This window comes from Pteronotus mesoamericanus, unplaced genomic scaffold (genome assembly GCF_021234165.1).
Source record: "Pteronotus mesoamericanus isolate MK-2021 breed Mesoamerican mustached bat unplaced genomic scaffold, CSHL_Meso_final scaffold_85, whole genome shotgun sequence".
NCBI lineage: Eukaryota > Metazoa > Chordata > Mammalia > Chiroptera > Mormoopidae > Pteronotus > Pteronotus mesoamericanus.
Window position 1 is genome coordinate 28,965,988 of NW_026555329.1, and position 19,014 is coordinate 28,985,001.

The window sequence follows — 19,014 nt, forward strand, 5'->3', positions numbered from 1 at the left end:
CAGGTAGGATGTGCAAACTTTCTACCTGGGGAATTTTCAATTCTGGGGAATTGTGGCTGTTATTATTTGAAGTTCATGCTAAATTTTCCATATTAAATGAAAAATCTGCATGTTTAATAATATAAAATCTGTTGTTGGTAAAAGTTCTTTAAGTCCCCACTTTTTGTTTTTCACAGAATGATATGGGAGGACAGAGAATACTGGTGAATAAGTGGAGCACTTTCCTAAAAGCGAGACTGGTTTGCTCAGTACCAGGACTGAATGGGATTGATACGTATTTTGATGAATTAGGTAAATATTGGGAGAATTAAATTTTACTCTTTGATATATATGCCACTCTATAACCCTCACTCTCTATAACACATATGGAACACTTGCCTTCTGCAGTGTTTGACTTCTAACTTAGAGCAAGTTTCTGTTCTTTCATTTGGGCCACATCCACGTTGTAGGGTAAGGGAGTTACAGGAACAAAAAGAGACCTCATTAGCTCAGAGTCATCACTTCTTTGTCCCGCTTTGAGGCTGAGCTCAAAGCCACACTGAAGAGCCAGGTGTTGCACTCTGTTGTGATTTGCTGATGGTTGTATGACTGTATAAGAAAATGTACTTAATGAGTTTTAAACTATTTTATGTCAATATATTTTCTTTACATGCAAAGACTACTAAAATATTAAGTAATGTAATGGTCCTTAATTTTTCAGAGGATGTTTTTTTGCTGCACACCAGAGATCACAAGAACCCAGTGATATTTGGGCTATTTAACACTACCAGGTGAGAAATCTACATGATCAATAATATACTGTGTAACAAAAAAATGCCTTCTCCTTCACTGTGTATCTTAATTGGAAATACTGTTGACCTGCTCTCTTTTTCATTTTCTATATTCTATGTCACCAATTTCTCTTTGTTATCCTGTTTACAATTGTTCTTTCATTTTTAAAGCCACAATCTCAATCTAGATCCTTATTTGCTTTTGTGTGAAGTAGCCCGGCACCCTCCTATGCTCAGTATCTTGATTGTTTCCTTCCCTCTCTGATCCACACAGAATGATCTTTTTGTCATATGATTTATAAGATATTAGTTCCATGCTGTAGACTCTAGTATAATTTTTTATTGAGATCTACATTGGTTAATAATATTATGTAAGCTTCTGGTATACAACATTATAATTCCATATCTATATATACTATAGTGTATTCACCCTATAGTATTTGACCCCCTTTACCCAGTTTGTCCTCCCCCGCTCTTCCCCTCTGGTGGTAAGCGCTAATCTGTTGTATCTATGAGTTTTCATTTTGTTTGTTCATTTGTTTCTTTTTTATTTTATATTCCACATGAGTGAAATCATACGGGTTTTTGTCCTTTTTTGTCCAACTTCTTTGTGAATTTGAATCCAATAGCAAGGAAACAGCTAGGATAATTCTTGTAATTGTCATATAAAATTTTCCAAGTCAGGCTCTCAAAGCTATCAGCCGATACCCACTCAGCTTTTGAAGTATTTCCTCTAAGCCCTCTAAAGTTCTGCTTTTGACAAGGTAACACTTTCACTGAATCCCAGTGTCTCCTTTGTTAGTTGCCATCACTGTGATTTTATTTATCCACTTCCCTTGCTTCAAACAACTTTCTTTTTCAACACTATTTGTATCAGTTCTTCAATACTTGCCAATTTTCATTTTTGAGAGATAGTCCTTTGTTCTTAATCATAAAACATTTTATTTACCCTTTTCTCTGGTTGTCATTTTTTCTATGTTGATTTACAGAGAACACATGTTTGAAATTTGCCTTCCATGTTTAAAATTTAAATAAACTGCTCATGTTTAGAGTTTATAATCTATTAGTTTTCCTTTTTTATGTTTTTATATTTTGTATTCATTGAAGAGTGCTGGGAAAATGAATCAATTTGGTTGAAGGGGGGTGTGTGTGTGTGTGTGTGTGTGTGTGTGTGTGTGTGTAATTTCTCATATATCTTTCCAAATAAGGCAGGGTAGAGTTTAGAATGACTGGAATGAGAAATAGAAAATATACCTCAATTCTCTAGAAAGGGATCAAATGATATAGCTTAGTTCCTCTTTTGCATTGCCTCAGCCTTAAACTGTGATACAGTCATGTTTAACTTATTTGCTTAGTGTTTCTCCCCACAGCTTTTATTTAGTTTCTTAGCAGGTGATCTCATATGCTCACTTTGGAAAAATAATAAAGCCCTTTGGATACGTTTCCTGCTATTGTAAGGAGACCTTTTCTTCAACAGAGAAACGTGGAAACAATTTTGCTGTCAATTGTTCCTTGATGCAAAGAAAAGTAGTTATTATAGATTAGTAGTTATCATTGTCCATAGAAAATTTCCTATTTTTTAAAAACTTTATCCTCTCCCTTATGCCAGTGGAGAATTTATGCATTGCATGGTAATTCCATGGCTTTATGTGACAAATACAAGCTATGGGATAATCAGTATAGTTTTCTATGGGTTAATCAGCTTGTAAGCTACTTTCCTAAATGATTGCATAATGGATCTGTCTAGATCTCAAAGACATTATTTTCTTTCATAATTTCAATGTTGACTATTCAATATATACATAAATCAGAGAAAAAGGTTTCCCAGCTGTTACCTGATGTAAGAGTTGATATTCATAGCATGGTGATCAAAGGTTTATTGCCACTTCAGTTGGGGGACTATCTCAGGTTTTCTCACTAACGCAGGCATTTCCAATTGCTTCAAGGTGTGTTATAAAATGTGTGAATTGACGTTCTAAGACAGTATCATAACTGCTGTTCTACAGGTGTCTCAGAGTGTAGGAACTTATTTTTATAAAGAACTTTTCATCTTGCAAAGCACTTTCACATTGATTATTTCAACTCTCACAATATAGGGGCTAGGGAAATGTGAGGATTCATTCAGATCATGCCAACCTAAGAAAAGGGACAGATTTTTAAAGCAGATCATTTAAAAATGTCATTTTGCAGAATTTTGTTACATATGCCCCCAGTAAAATTTGCCATAGTCAGTCAACCCCTGTTTTTATCCTCTGCAAGTAGAAATTTTTATCTAGAAAATAATTTCAATTGCTGTTAGTTCTGGAGGTAAAGAGTCTGGGTTCTATATAACTTAAATAATTTTCCCAAAATTAATCTAGTTCCACTCTAGCACTGTTTTTAGTGACCTGGAGGAATTAATGTACAGCAAGATTCTTAATATCTACATGAACCCAGGGTAAAGAGTGGGACACAGCCCCAAATTTTCATGAGACTTTAGCTTGTTATTCAGATAATATACACTGAGAAATTTTAACAAATTTGAATAGAATTTGTAGCAATATTAACAACATGATTAGGGGAACACTGTCTATTCTTAATATGGAATAACATACAAGGAGGTAAAACTTTAAAATGGATAATTCAGCTTGGGAATGAATCTTTTAAAATATTAAACCCATATATTTCTTAATAAAAACAATATAAACTTTAGCAATAATAAAGTGAAGTGACACAACTATGTACTTTTTTGATTCTAACAATGTCATTTTTAAATTATTGTAAAAGTTAGGCAAATAAGTATGAAGTTTGATAGATTTAATTCTTGAAATATTGCAATAGTTAATATTTCTAGAATGCCCTGTGCTTAAGGGATCACACCAGTTTTGCCCAAAAGACTTCATGCTTATGGGCAGTTTGGAGGGTTTGACAAGGTGATGTCCAAATCCGTTCCATGACAGTCATTATCTTTTTTTCTATATTTTTCAGTAACATATTTAGAGGACATGCTATATGTGTCTATCATATGTCTAGCATCCGGGCAGCTTTCAATGGACCGTATGCACATAAGGAAGGACCCGAATACCACTGGTCACTCTATGAAGGGAAAGTCCCCTATCCACGACCGGGTTCTGTAAGTTTAGGCACTTAACAAAATATTTTATATTTTGAAAGATTTTAGTAATATTTTGTTCACTGTTTCAGATGCTTTACAAAATTTGCATTAAACAGTTAAATCCTACATGTAAAAATACACTTGCATGGTAAAGAAAAATCACTTCTTATATCTAGTTACTGCATGCTTGTTATTTAAAGAATCTCTGGTGGGTACATCTTGACGGCATTACAATGTATTATCATTGATATTTTGGCTAAGAAACCCAACTAAATTTTATTTTTAAGGATACTGGTGAATACTGTACCAACCAATCAAAGGATCATCGTATTCTTCCCAGCCTCTTCTGAAGAATTAGTGCCACAAATAATTTCCAATCAGGACACGTTTTTATATTCTAATATTTGGGTTCTGCCTTCCCTAAGCCAAACTTCCTCCTTGATTCTCACTTTAGCATATCTAAAAGCAGCTTTTTCTCTGCTACTTCAGCACACTTAGTATGTCATTTACCATCCTCACCAGCTCCTAGAAGGGCTGATACAAAAGTGTTGCAAGAGCACAGGAAGTTCCACCGCCTGTCTCTGGTACTATGAAGATTTTCCCTCATCAGCCATTCAAACTTTTGTGCTTTTAACTGCACAAATATCTAAAAACGATGATGCCCATGGCGATGGTGATGGTGATGACAATGATGACTTTGTAATCGTGTATGCTGTGTGCAGCTAAGTTGGGAAAATATATGATCATTTTATGAGCTCCGTGAACCACAGAGAACACTTAACTTGTCTTGCAAGTCAAAGCCTACTCTTTATGAGCAGCTGGTGAAAACCCATCACTATACTGATTCCACAGGTACTTGCAAGTCAAGTAGAAAACCTTTTTGTAGGGCCAAAACCCAAAGTGGAAACAAACCTTACCTCCATTAGCAAGTGTAAGGCTTTACCATTTCAATCATTCTCTCTCGCTAGCTTAAAATTATGACTTCCAGTAAGACATAAAGTATATTTTATTTCACTCTATTGATTGAAATTACAATTTAAATGGAGAAAACCCACTTCTGTGGCTTTGCTGGAAAAGCTTCTTGAAACCACATGGTATTAAAGGAGATTTGGAGGAAGTGACTGGTTACTGAACTGTTTCCAGGCTGGTCCAAAATGTTTCCAATTATACATCATGAAAGTACACTCGAGTGAAAAATTCAGGCCAAATTAAGAAACATGGCCTCAATTTTTAAAACAAACTCTTTAAAAATGCCCTCTTTGCAGAATCTGATTACTAAACTACTGTATTGATACCCAAAAGTGGAAAATTTTTTATCAAGATAGCCATAGCAATTGCTGCTGGTTCTGCAGGAAAATATGTAAAATGAGGGAGCTCTTAATGACAAGCATGATTCAACAGTTAAAGGTATTCATTCCAAGGAGCAACTATGGTGCTGTTGGGTATTTACTCTTAGAGACAGTGATTTAAGAATTGAGACATGTTTTAGCAAATATTTCTGGTTTTCTCAATTTATTCTGTTTAATCCATATGAAAATAATACATATTCATACAGATTACAGTAGGACAGAGAGGGGTTTTTTCTTAACCAATAATGATGGAATTTGAATAGGTTCCCATATTACAGTACTAAACTCTATAGCCAGTGAGCCAGTTGGAACCATCGCCGATCATGGCATCATTGTCTCCATAGCAGGAAAGCTACTTTGTGCGGTTGTGATTCTTAATGTGGGGAGGGGAAGATTGAGCACAACAAAGAGGCTCTTTGTTGTGCTCTGAACTATACATTGTTGACCTTCAAATTGTAATTTACAGTGTAAAAAAGTGAATTTCAGAAAACGGAAGATAACTACGGTATTTATGATCTTACATGTTTTTACCGCCTTCAAGTTATACCAGTATTAAATATACTTCATTTTTTCCAGGATTTCACTACTTTCTGTGTATTTCTAGTGCTGCATGTTTAAAATAATTCAGGATCTCCTTGCAATTTTTAAGGTAGATTTCATTTCTGTAATGAAGAGTATATATGCCCACTAAATGTTTCTAAGTGCAAAGTTAATTAATCTAGCATATCTACTTTTCTCATTCTTTTCATAATTGATTTTAAATTTGCTCTTTATGTTTAAGGCAAAAAAAAAAAATGACCTCATCCACTTGTATTTTAGTGTGCCAGCAAAGTGAATGGAGGGAGGTACGGAACCACAAAAGACTATCCTGATGATGCTATCCGATTTGCAAGAAGCCATCCACTTATGTACCAGCCCATAAAACCCGTCCATAAAAAACCAATACTGGTAAAAACAGATGGAAAATATAACCTGAAACAAATAGCAGTGGATCAAGTAGAAGCGGAGGATGGCCAATATGATGTCTTATATATTGGGACAGGTAAAGAGGTTAGAAAGACTCAAGAGATACTTAAATTGAACAATTTACTCAAAAACATTATTATTTTTTAAAAAACTACCTATAGCAAATCTCCTTTTGATACATTATCCTATTACACACTGATTATTTGCTGCAACGGAAGAGAGGATTTGGGGCAGTTACAACATCTAATTTGTAATACATGGTCAGTACTTAATATATTTGAACAAATGAATAAATGAAGAAACAAATAACTGATGTGAACAAACAATGCTTTTCCTAAGTAGAACTTATCATAGAGGAAGTCAGGGGTGTAGAAGGTTCTCCTGTCATTCCTCAGGTCCACGGTTAACTTTGGCTTCTCAGTAAGGTCTCAAGATTTTTTTAACATTTGGGACAATTTCATCTAAACTTAAAATCAGGTCAATGTTTATCAGGGTCCACCAGAATCGAATGACATTATGAGTAACATTTGTACTGAACAGGCCAAGTGTTACTCATAATGGAGTTAAACTGTTAGATCAAAGTTATAAAATCCTGCATCAATAAAATATAATATGTTAAAAGTGAAATTTTCAAATTAATATATAATTTCAGTTAATGCCATGCTTTAGATCTAGCTTGTGAAAGAGAACTTGGAATCTTTCAGCATCGAGTAATATAAAGCAAATTCTGTCAAGTACTTTAAAATTCTAAATTAAAAAACTTTCACTTCTTTTTCTTTTCTCATATGCATTATAGTAATTGCTACAGCAGTTCCTGTTTAAAAGGGTAAACATTCTACCATACATAACTTTACTCATAGGCTTATAATTCTGAAGACACATTGCATATGCCCAGATCAGGAATCAGGTTATAATATTAGTATTGGTACTTGGGCTTTTGCAATCATACATTTTGGAAAAAAAAACATTTAAATAAGGAAACATTCATCTGATTTCCAGAAACTGATCTCTGATTCAGGCTACATTTGATCCATTTATTTGAGGAGATTAATGTTAATAATATACTCTGCACTCTGGGATCAAGATTAACAAAGCATCAGATTTCTTTAACAAACTTAAAATTACCTAAGCCATGAATTCAGTCACAGTGACATCCCACAGAGCTCTAAAAAAAGTTCTATAGCAAGATCATATTTGATAAAAGCAATCATGGAAAAAAAAAAGTATGTTATTTTTAAATGTCCTGGAAAGTAATCCAAAAACATTTTTAGAAATACTTTCTTGTTAGATTAACCAAAACTATCTGAGACAATTTCAGAAATATCAGGCATATACTTATGTTATCATGAAAACCATGTGTAACTCGTAATCATATTGTACCACAGCTTTTCAACACAAAAGAACATATTTGATAAATGTGTGAGGAATACAACATTGGAAAATCCCACAAATGATAGTTATTTTCCTCCAAGTTTAGCAGATACATGCTTTAATATCATTTATCTTTCTATCATCTATCTATCTATCTGTAGAGGGAGTCCTTATTGCAAAATCATTAGTAGCAAATTAATTATTTGAGGTTCATCTTTGCTTTTCGTTTAATGTAATAGTAATTGTGAGGTATTTATTGAGTGTATTTGGTTATAAAAATTATGATAAAAATTATGATAATTTGTATTCTTTTAAGTGTACAATACAGATGATTCTTATTAGTTTTATTTTATCAATTAGTTGATAAAATTAAACCTATTTATTAGGTTTAAACCTAATAAAATTAAATTAGGTTTAATTTTATCAACCTATATACAAGGTTTAATAAGTTTTAAACAAATTGATAAATACCATAGAAACTCTTGGATCAGTGCCTGCAAAGTGTTTTCTTTTCTGAGTTATTTCTAGCACTATACTAAATTATTTGTACAGGTAAATTACTGTCTTATTAAATTTTTTATTGTAAATAACAAGTGCAGAATATCAAGAGTAATAAAAATATTTATTTAAAAATGTAATTGTAAATGTATAAAGTTATTGATAATTATGAAAGCTAATTGATTAGTACAGGAGGGCTCATTATACTATTCTCTCAATAGTATATAGTTGAAACTTTTCTCATTAAAACTATGTGTGTACGTGTGTGTGTGTGTTGTGTGTGTGTGTGTGTGTGTGTGTGTGTGTATGTGTGTTACCGTAGTGCCCTGTTCCCTAGGATTAAAACTACAGTTTCTTACCTGGAAAGGTGCTTTACATAAAAATTTTTCTTTCATCATACATCACAGAAGAAACTAAAATAATTTGCCTTATGTTTTCTTCCAATATTTTGACTTCTGAACCTTTAACTGGATTTTTGAATCAAATTATTTAAAAAATAATTACATATAATTTGGTTTATTTTTTTGGACCAGGCCTATAAAGTTATTTTTTGCTAATTAAAAATATAAATATATAACTAGTATAAGACATAAATACATTGTTTTAATCAGTAATGATTGATGTTTCATGCATCTAGATTTCAAATATTATTCGAATCCATAGTCCCTACATGGTTTTGAATTGTTTGAAAACCAGATTTTAACAAAACTTCTGGTTTATTTCTCTCTTTTTTTTCTTACAGATAATGGAATTGTGCTGAAAGTAATCACAATTTACAACCAAGAAACAGAATCAATGGAAGAAGTAATTCTAGAGGAACTTCAGATATTCAAGGTATTTTTAGTAAAAAAAAAAAAAATATATATATATATATATATATATATCTCCCCAACATTTATGTATTACAGACAATTCCAAGTGAATTGTAAATAGGGAAGACATTATGTCAATTTTTTCCTAATAGGCGTGTTATGAATTCAGAGTGATTTGAAGTGAGAAATGATGTAAAATCCTGGTGCATCTCTTTTATTGTGATAGACTATTCAAATGAAGAGGCCAGTAATTACCTAACATGAGAAGAATTTCAATACCACATATGAATTCCAGAATCATTATTGCAAAGTTTCATCTTGTATAAAAGTACAATAAAAACATAAAATTAAAAAATAATAGTAGGTTTTATAACTGGAGACACTTGGTATGTATGATAAGCACATTATAGCATATCAATTATACAGAGAATATACTAAAAAAATGAAAAATAATAGTTGAAAAATTAGACATAACAAAAGCGATTGTATACATGCATACACACATACACACACAGAGTCAAGTCTGAATATTTGTGGCAGTTTTATTCTTTAAAGAGACCTTGAACACTGAATTAGTAAACACTGAACATTGCTCCTAGAAGAAATAGAGGTTCCCTTCCTGTGAGTCTCTAGCCACAACCTTTTTGTCAACTGATCAATATATAACCTTGTTAAATGCGTGTTTCTGTTTAAAGATACCGTACGTAGCATATACTGTTGGTCAGTTCAACTTACATTGAACTTGTGGCCAACAGCACTATAACTCATGCCTGACAAAACTTATTTAAGATGCTTAATTTCTTCATAAGGCATAACACAGCCATTTGGAACTTAGGAACCTTCTACAACACTTCCACACTATGCTTAGGGGCCATTTTAAATATGAAAATTACCAACAAAAAGCACAAAAATGTGAAAAATGTGGCACCAAATAGACCATGAAAAGGACACTTTACAATGTAAGAGCTGAAACAAGAAGGCAGCTTGGATCGACATCAGCTAGAACTGTGTACATTGGACAACTCAAACTTTTTGCCACTCTGCACACATGTCCCTGAATAACTGAAAAACACCACAAATATTGGTACTGGGGTTACAAATAACTTTTAGCAAGTAGGCAAATTTGCAGACACACAATCTATAAATAATAAAGATTGGTTGTATATGTACGTAATGAATATATATGAAAATATTTTTATTGATGAAACACAGTTCATTTCACCTTGATTGTCTTGGAGATTAGATTCCCTGTAACCAAACCCAAAGCTAAACACATTTTGGTTTCAAACAGAGCAGGTACACTTTTGCTTGTTTGTCATATGGGACCTCTGTGTAAGAATTCATTTCTCATTAGAGACCATAGTGCTCATACTAAGAGCATCCACAACAGTATCTTGTTCATATTAAACATTAAGAAACATTGTTGCCTGAATGAATAAATGAATGCATGCATGCATCCATAAAGGGTTCTATAGTTTTAAATATTTTTAAAAATTAACAAAGGAGATCAAATTTACCTTCATAAAATAATCCTTCTAAGGGTAATCATCCACAGAGTGAATCCCATCAGCCAGTTGCTTCCCCTGCAGAACTGATCAGAGTTTGTGGTGTTCCTTAGAGGCACTCTCTCTCTCTCTATATATCTTCTTTATCCCGGGAACAATGCACAGGCTCTCAAGGCTATGCTATAGATGGCACTTCCTCTGGTACAGTTCTAAGACTATGAGATTATTCATCTCCTTCAAAGCATCCTGGGTTCATTGTGATTAACCACAGTAACTCCAAAAGAAGTGTTTTGTTTAGGCTTGGGTTAAAACAATTAGAGATGACATGGTTTATTAGCAATAAAACCTATGTGAAGATATAATAACTTTTATTTTTAATGGTTCAACTACTGTATAAGAAAAAGAAACTCTGACTTGATTATTTAAAAACACTTGAGTTTCCAAAGCATGAATAATATTCAAATGCAAATACAAAAAGTACATTCCAGAACAAATACTAAGCTACTTAAATTATCCACTACCCTTCTCTGCTACATATCTGTCCCAGTCTTTAGAAAAGGCTTTTACATAGAAAGCTATATTTTAATAATTAAATTTGCCTATTGATTTACTAAAATGAAAGCTATAGACTGCTTGCCATAGAACCATTCCCATATAATATGATTTCAGGAGATTTATAACTATTGTAAGGTATGTTCCTACATTTTCTTTATTAAAAAGGAAACATTTAATTTTTCAGGATCCAGTCCCCATTATTTCTATGGAGATTTCTTCAAAGAGAGTAAGTTTTATGTTTGTGTGTTTTATATGTGAGTTAAGGTCAAAGGATAAAGATGATAGTGCATGTGCCTATACCTGAACAGGTTATAGTTTTATTTTAACAAAAAATATATAGTAATTCACAGGTAGTAGATTTTTATATTTTTTAAAAAGATAGATATATGAGTAGTTTTACATATACAATTACATGATATTATTCCATAATTTTTGCTAATGTTTTTGCAGAAATAATGGTAACACAAAAGGTTTGTGCAATGAAACACAAATTTACCTTCCATTTTACTGGGACAAGTTCTGGTGCAAATTTCTTATAAATCGTTGCATATATTCCTAACATTTATTAATAAATAATCTTTTATGTTTAGACAAATGGGGACACACAATGTTAATTGTTCCACTACTTGTCCTTTTTACTTAACAATGTATCTTGCAGTTTATGTCTTGCAGATGTGTGTGTGTGTATATATATATATATATATATCTCACTCTTCTAAATGTTATATGTCAATGTTCACTCTAGGTGGGAATGTAAATTGGTGCAGCCACTATGGAAAAAGAGTATGGAGGTTCTTTAAAAACTTAAAAATAGAGTTACCATATGTTTTAGTAATTTGACTTTTGGATATTTATCTGTAGAAAATGAAAACACTAATTCAAAAGATAATCTGCATTCCCCTGTGCAGTGAAGTATTATTTTCAATGGCCAAGACATGGAAACAGCCAAAGTGTCCATCAATGGATAACTGGCTTTAGCAAACATGGCACATACTACATACAATGAAAGATTATTCAGTCATGAAAAAGGAAATCCTGCCATTTGTGATAGCATGGTTGGTGCTTGAGGGAATTATGCTAACTGAAATAAGTCAGAGAAAGACACAAATACCATATGAATTCACTTAGATGTGAAAATTTAAAAAAAAGAGCTTATAGGTTCAGGGAACAGAGGAAACAGATTGGTGGTTGCAAAGGCTTGGGGCGGTGTGAGCAAAATGAGTGAAGGTAATCCAAAGGTGCGAACTTCCACTATAAAATATGTATGTCCTGGAGATGTAATATACAGCATGGTGGTTATAGTTAATACTGTGCTAAATATTTGAAAGTTGCTAAGGGAGTAGATCTTAAAATTTTCATCACAAGAATACAGAATTTGTACCTGTGTGTGGTGAGGGACATTAACTAGACTTTTTATGACAATCAATTTGCAATATGTATAGCTATCAAATCATTACATTGTATACCTGAAACTAATTGCGTGTCAATTATATCGCAATTTTTAAAATGCAAAAATAGACTATTTTATTATTTAATCTCTTTCAGAACATTTCTGTAGATCTTTTTAAAAGACCTACAGTGTTAGCTGATGAATAATACTTAGCTTATTCTTTCTACTTAGAAAATGAATAATAGTCAACTACTTGAGAACTTTTCAAGTCACCCTAGCAATTTTGTTACTCATGCATCCAAGTTTATAAAGGTATTTCATAATCTTAGAGAAATTAAAGTATCAATGTTCCATTATCTAGCCTGAGTAACTACAGTCATTTAGGTGAATATTCAAGGAGGTAATTGTATATAAATGTGAAAATCTAAGTGTAAGAGCTCAGTGAGAGTTCTGTCCATTTCTGCTAGTGGCCTCTCTCTTCTTTGATGTCTATAGCAACAGCTGTATATTGGATCTGCTTCTGCCGTGGCCCAAGTCAGATTCCATCAGTGTGACATGTATGGAAGTGCTTGTGCTGACTGCTGCCTGGCTCGAGACCCTTACTGTGCCTGGGATGGCATATCCTGTTCCCGGTATTACCCTACAGGCACTCATGCAAAAAGGTGAGACAGTCCTTGATGGAATATTTACCCTGTTTAGAGGAATGCTAGCACTTTTTCTTTTTCATTCTGCAACCATTCCATGAAAATAACCATGTTATTTTATTTAAATTAATTATTATAGTCATATTTTTTGCATAATGTAAGCTTTGAAAACTTAATTTTTTCCAGAAAATAACTCCCATCAATTATTGTATAGAGACAGGAGCTGAGCATGCTGCTGGATTTTTATTTTTCTATCCAGGTTTGAATCTACTCTTCTCCCTCCTGAAACTTTTGCTGCAAGACATGAAACCAGTTTAGATAACTTAAAATGTGGAAATTGCAAGCCACCACACATGAGGAATTCAAAGACTTGAAAATAAATAAATAAATTCTAAAATACATCCTGCATTTGCCCCATGTCCTCTCGACCAGCTGGTCTTCATTTATTTCATTTCAAAAGTGAATATTTTAACTCCTAGGCAAATACATGACCTGTATAATTAATGAAACATGTGATTTAATTCAACACAAATGAAAGGTACTTAAAGACCTCCAAACTCTAATGTCTACAGTTCAGCAAGGTCATTGCCACTTGTTAGAGAAGATAAATCTCATGATTCTTTGAACAGGATATCTTGAAGTGTAGCAAGTATTTTGAAGAAAAAGTATTCTTTACTCAAGCCATATGAAATTCTTTGGGGGGAAATATTTGTATTTAACTTAGAAAAAGCACTTATTTTTTTCTCTTAATAAACTGACGAAAAATAATAAAAAGCAAATCATGGAACTACACACAATTTCCTTGCTGAAAAGCAAATTTTGTAAACTTCAATTATTCTTACCCTTTCACTTTGGGTTACTTATCTTTCAACTTTTTTCAAAATTTAATTTAACCCAATTTAATATAGCTGTTTTTTAATAGGTTCACATATATAGTAGAATCCCAGTTTTTTAAAAAACTTAGTCACTAATTCAAAATTTCTCATAATTTGACCTTAGCTAAATTAACATCTCAATGAGCAAAGAAAGGATATATTTAGTGGAGAGTGAAAATATGCTTTCACAAGACATTTATGGACTCAATAATTTCCCAACTGTATTAAAGCATTGAGCAAATTAATTCATTATGTACAAATGCTTGTTGATATTTGAAAACAATTCTTATAGAATGTAGCCATTGTTATTCAAATATATTATTTAATGGCTTATTCACCCATTAAGGAAATTACTGTTTTATATGTAAGGGTTATTAGAGAAACAATCACAGCCCCTTGTCTACAGGAAATAAGGATATAAAGTGGAAAATGAAATTGTAAATACGTAGCTCATTACTGGGTTTCAGGTACTGGACTAAGTGCAATATGCTTAATATATTATTTATTTCTCAAAAAAAACAACCTTTGTACTCAATCTTAAAGATAGTGATATAGAGCATCATGCTAAGCGAAATAAGCCAGGGGGCAAAAGACAAGTACCATATGATCTCACCTATAAGCGGAACCTAACCAACAATGCAAAGAAGCAAGGAAAATATGACCAGCAACACTGAAAGGAAAAGAAATCAACAGAGACAAGAGGGAAGGGGGGGGCAGGGAAAGGGAAGGGAAGGGGAAAGTCAAGGAACATATAGCAAGGACTCATGGACAAAACCAAAGGGGAAGAGCTGAGGGAGGGAAGGTGGGAGGGGGCAAGGGAAAGAGGTGGGGGGAAGGCAGAGACAAATGTATTTAAAAAGTAAATAAATTAATTTAAAAAAAGAAAGCAATTCCAGTTAAAGGGAACTAATTGTAGAAAGTCATAGAATCAGGAAAAAGTTTGTAGTTCCATAGGTTAGGAGTGAAGTAGCAAGATCTGAAGGTGGAAAGCTAATTATTGTACTGTTATTAGCAACAATAAAAAAGTGTTTACAAGCCTTCCATCAAACACTTGTGAATAACAGGGTTTTTTTTATTAGACATTTAATAGTGATGATGAATTTTAACTGAGCAGTTTCCATTACTAAGTATTTCTTGGTATATGGTACATCTTGTAAGTGTGTACAACCAAAAGCGTGGTACTATGTTTTAAAAGGGGTGGACAAAAAAGTTATTTAGAAAAAGCTAAGTGAAGAGGCAAAGTTGTAGACAGGAAGGCATGAAATGCTGGAGTCAGGACCAGGAGCCATGCTCATGAATAAATTAGTTCTGTTTGGTAACATGTAATGGAGATCTTTCAGTGGTGTCAGATTCTTTTAACCATCACTCACCCCTGGAGGAGAACTTTTTGCATAAGTTCCAGTACATGAAGGGAACATAGTTTGCTTTTATAGCAGATCATTTTGCTTCAGACCTGACTAGCAGTACAAATTAAAAACTGGTCATTAAAATAAATACTTTCCTGTTCATAGGGTGAAAATACATCAACAGAGGAAAATCATTAATTCACAATAAAAAAACACTTGTTTAAAATAGTCTCCTGAAATATACTATAATTTATAGAGCTAGGTCTTTTTCTTCTCCTTACTCTTATAATTTGTCTATTTCCAGCATTCTCGTAAAAGAGTTTCTAAAAGGCAAGAGATATAAGAACAATTGACAACCTTAAGAATTAAAGGCAAATTTGGATAACCTTTCTGAAACTCCTAAGTATTTGCATTTCTTTTTAATAGGGAAATAAGCCAGGCGGTGAAAGTCAAATACCATATGATCTCACCTATAAGTGGAACCTAATCAACAAAACAAACAAGCAAGAAAAATATAACCAGCAACATTGAAAGAAAAAACAAACCGACAATAACAAGAGGGAGGGAAAGAGGGGGTGTAATGGGGAAAAGAGGGGGAAGGGTCAAATCAAGCAACATGTATAAAGGACTCATGGACAAGGCCGAAGTGGGGAAGGATTGAGGGAGGGAGGTGGGGGTGTGTGAGGCAAGGAAAGTGGTGGCAGGAAAATGGAGACAAATGTATCTGAACAATAAAAATAAATAAATAAATAAATAAATAAATAAATGCTGAAATAAAGGACAGCTGTACTAGGAGAGTATAAAATGAACAATCCCTGGCTGGGTAGCTCAGTTGGTTGGAGCAGAGTGTCCCCAATGAGTCAAGGTTGCCGATTCAATCTCCTGTCAGGGCATACACAATAAGCAAACAATCAATGCGTAAATAAGTGGAATTAACAAATCAATCTCTTTCTTTCCTTCTGTCTCTCTCTCCCCGCTCTTTCCTCTCTCTAATCAATAAGTAAGAAAAAGTTTTTAAATGAACGAAGGCTTGAAGGATGTGATTTCTTTCTCTGTAAATGCATGGTTCCAGTAATTTAAAACAAATTTTTGCATGGTTATTATTCACATTACTTACCTAGAATTATCTGGTTGTAGTTCCCTTTAGTCTTACATCACTCATATAATATACATGACACGACCTTTCTGCAAAGTGGAAACTATTTCCCATTTCAGTGATTTACCCCTGCTCTATTACTCATCATTGCTCAAAACACTTTGGATTCCCAATACCAAGGAAGTACTCAGTGCAGTGAAGGTTTAACCAAAGTAGTTTAAGTCTCATTTAGAGCTGCCACCAGTTGTATGACAGCTGTACATGTTAGTATAAATTAATATAGGATAAAACTATTTACTTTTGCTCTTTACTCTTTCGTTCAAGTTCTATTTTCAATTCAGCTCAACAGAATGACCTATATGGTAGATTTAATCTTAACTTTGTAAAATCTCAGGTCTGTAGGTAAAATATTCTAAACGACAATCATTATTTTTAAAAAATACTCTTATACATAAGTCATAATCCTAAAAATTGTTTGGAAGTGTTCATCTGCCCTAGCTTTCAATATAAGAAAATACTTAATTGTTAAGAATTGAGTCTTTAACTAATATCTGAACTCATATGTGAGAATGAACTCCATATTTTGAAATAATGTTCCATTATCATTATGTTGAGGCATTGAAGGGGACCTAGAATGGAAAAAAAAATGAAACTGGAATAGATTTTAGGTGTCAGACCAATTTTATTTTAAAAAGGAGGACACAAAGAACCGGGAAATGGAAAAAATATGCCTAGAATGTATAGCATGGGAATGGTGGTATTGGGATTTGAATCTGGTTCTCTTTTCCAAATTTTATCATTGCATATGGTCGAAGCTTCTCATTGTCACTTAGGAAACCTCACCATCTCACCCTATGGTAAAACTTCTGCTTTGCCTTCTGTTTCTCCCACAATCTTGAAGAAATGCCATGATTTAGAGAAACAAGTGGTATTTTCTGCCTTTATGTAATACTTCTATTTTTATGTCTGATCTGAATTAATATGCTAAAGGTTTTTATTTTAAAATTCCAGTACCAATAATGATAATTTCCATTGTTTATTTCCTCAGAAATTTTAAAACAAGATATACATTATGAAATTCTTTTTTAATAAAAAATCTTATTTTTCAACTATATATCTGAACAATCTGTAAAATATGAAAATATACTAGAAGTGATCCTGACTTTAATAGAGTGCCTTGCAAGATATCCTGTTAAAAATGTATAACACACCACTACATTAAATAGAGGCATATAATTGCTACATATGATAGTCAAATAAAAGAGTAAGTTAAATAGGTTATTCATTTATTTTTTTGATTAGCAACTGTGTTTGTCCTAATTTCTCATAATGGCTATAAAACAAAATATTTGAATCCAAGTATCTTTTTTTACATGCACTTTATTATAGAGGAGTTTTATGTATTTTTGCCTCAAATTCCACTGCCTTTCTCTGCACATGTGCCTTACCACTGAGGACACTCTCTTCAAATCAGACTTCTGATTGAACTAAATGTTAAATGAAAGGGAAATTTCTTAAGTTATTGTTTAAATATCCAGAATTCAAACTTATGTGAACATTTAAAGGACAGTTTTAGAAAGATCTTATCCATTGAATTCAATGGAAGTACTGAAAGCAATAAAACTTCGATTTTATCCTTGTTTTGTATGACTGATCGATTTTTTTCAGCAGCAGAATACTACTTGAATCTTTAATGCAGTTGGCTATATTTTAAAGTCTGGAAAATTGAAATCTGAGCATCTAAATGCATTTACTTTCTTTCAGGCGGTTCCGCAGACAAGACGTTCGGCACGGAAATGCGGCTCAGCAATGCTTTGGACAGCAGTTTGTCGGTAATCCATAGAAAATTGATTGCTATGGGTTACTTAGAGTATTCATTGAAGAAAAACTGCAAACTTCTTAAAAAGAGTCCTTGTTTTCGTTGTGATTGATATGTACAAATACAGCATTACTGAAAGTATTCTTTTTTTTTTCTTCCATGTAGTTAAAATGTTGTGGATTTGGCATATAATTTTTACTTACTTAGGAAATTAAGTTTTATATTCTAACACCAACCTTCACTATTAGACTTTAAAATCAAGGAATCCTAGAACAGCAATGCTGCATATTTTAGGTGGCTGATGCCACAGTGATTTGTAGGACTTACCTTTCCATCTCAACATTAAGAATATCATTACCTCGTTACATAACTTAAGAACTTTTATCAAGACCGATCTCACTTGCATTAAGTTGCATTATGCGGATGTGGTCTTGAGGAACAGTGGTAGGAAGGAACAGTGTTGTGGCTCTTTACAGCAATCATGGTGGTTGGCGAATGCTCCCTTAGCGTCACCAGTTTCACCAGGAAGAGCAGGAGGAAGGGGCACCATGACTGGGAGAGCAGCGGTGTTTATACACAGTTCCAGAAATTGTGGTGCAGTGGTAGTTTGCTCGACCCTGGGCTGACTCAGGATTTGGTGCAGGACAGACGCCTCTGAGAACATAAGCTAAAGAAAGGCAGGGTCTTAATCTTAGGGAAACTTAGGAGTCAGTTTTAAAGGTGAGGACACAAGCAGAGGGGAAAAAATCCTGGGGTCAAGTTATTGAATTTGACCTTGGTTAAAACAACAGAAAATCCACTTGCTTTTATTCCCCACTGTGGTTAGGTACACTCGTCTCTATGCAAATGTGGGTTCAAGTTCAGTGAGAGCCTTTATGATCCAAGATACAGTTTATAATCAAGAAGCTCTGGTTCACAAAACCC

General features: G+C 33.3%; 1 protein-coding gene across 1 annotated transcript in view; it reads left to right on the top strand.

Annotated features, from left to right (window-relative positions):
- SEMA3E (semaphorin 3E) overlaps nt 1–19,014 on the top strand; it is a 250,607-nt gene that overhangs the window by 209,590 nt on the left and 22,003 nt on the right. Inside the window, exons 8-15 of the mRNA XM_054563978.1 lie at nt 177–291; nt 701–770; nt 3,738–3,882; nt 6,033–6,255; nt 8,791–8,882; nt 11,105–11,146; nt 12,806–12,972; nt 18,036–18,103. Of these exons, the coding sequence (XP_054419953.1) occupies nt 177–291; nt 701–770; nt 3,738–3,882; nt 6,033–6,255; nt 8,791–8,882; nt 11,105–11,146; nt 12,806–12,972; nt 18,036–18,103 (922 nt within the window). The remainder of the gene's footprint in view (nt 1–176; nt 292–700; nt 771–3,737; nt 3,883–6,032; nt 6,256–8,790; nt 8,883–11,104; nt 11,147–12,805; nt 12,973–18,035; nt 18,104–19,014) is intronic.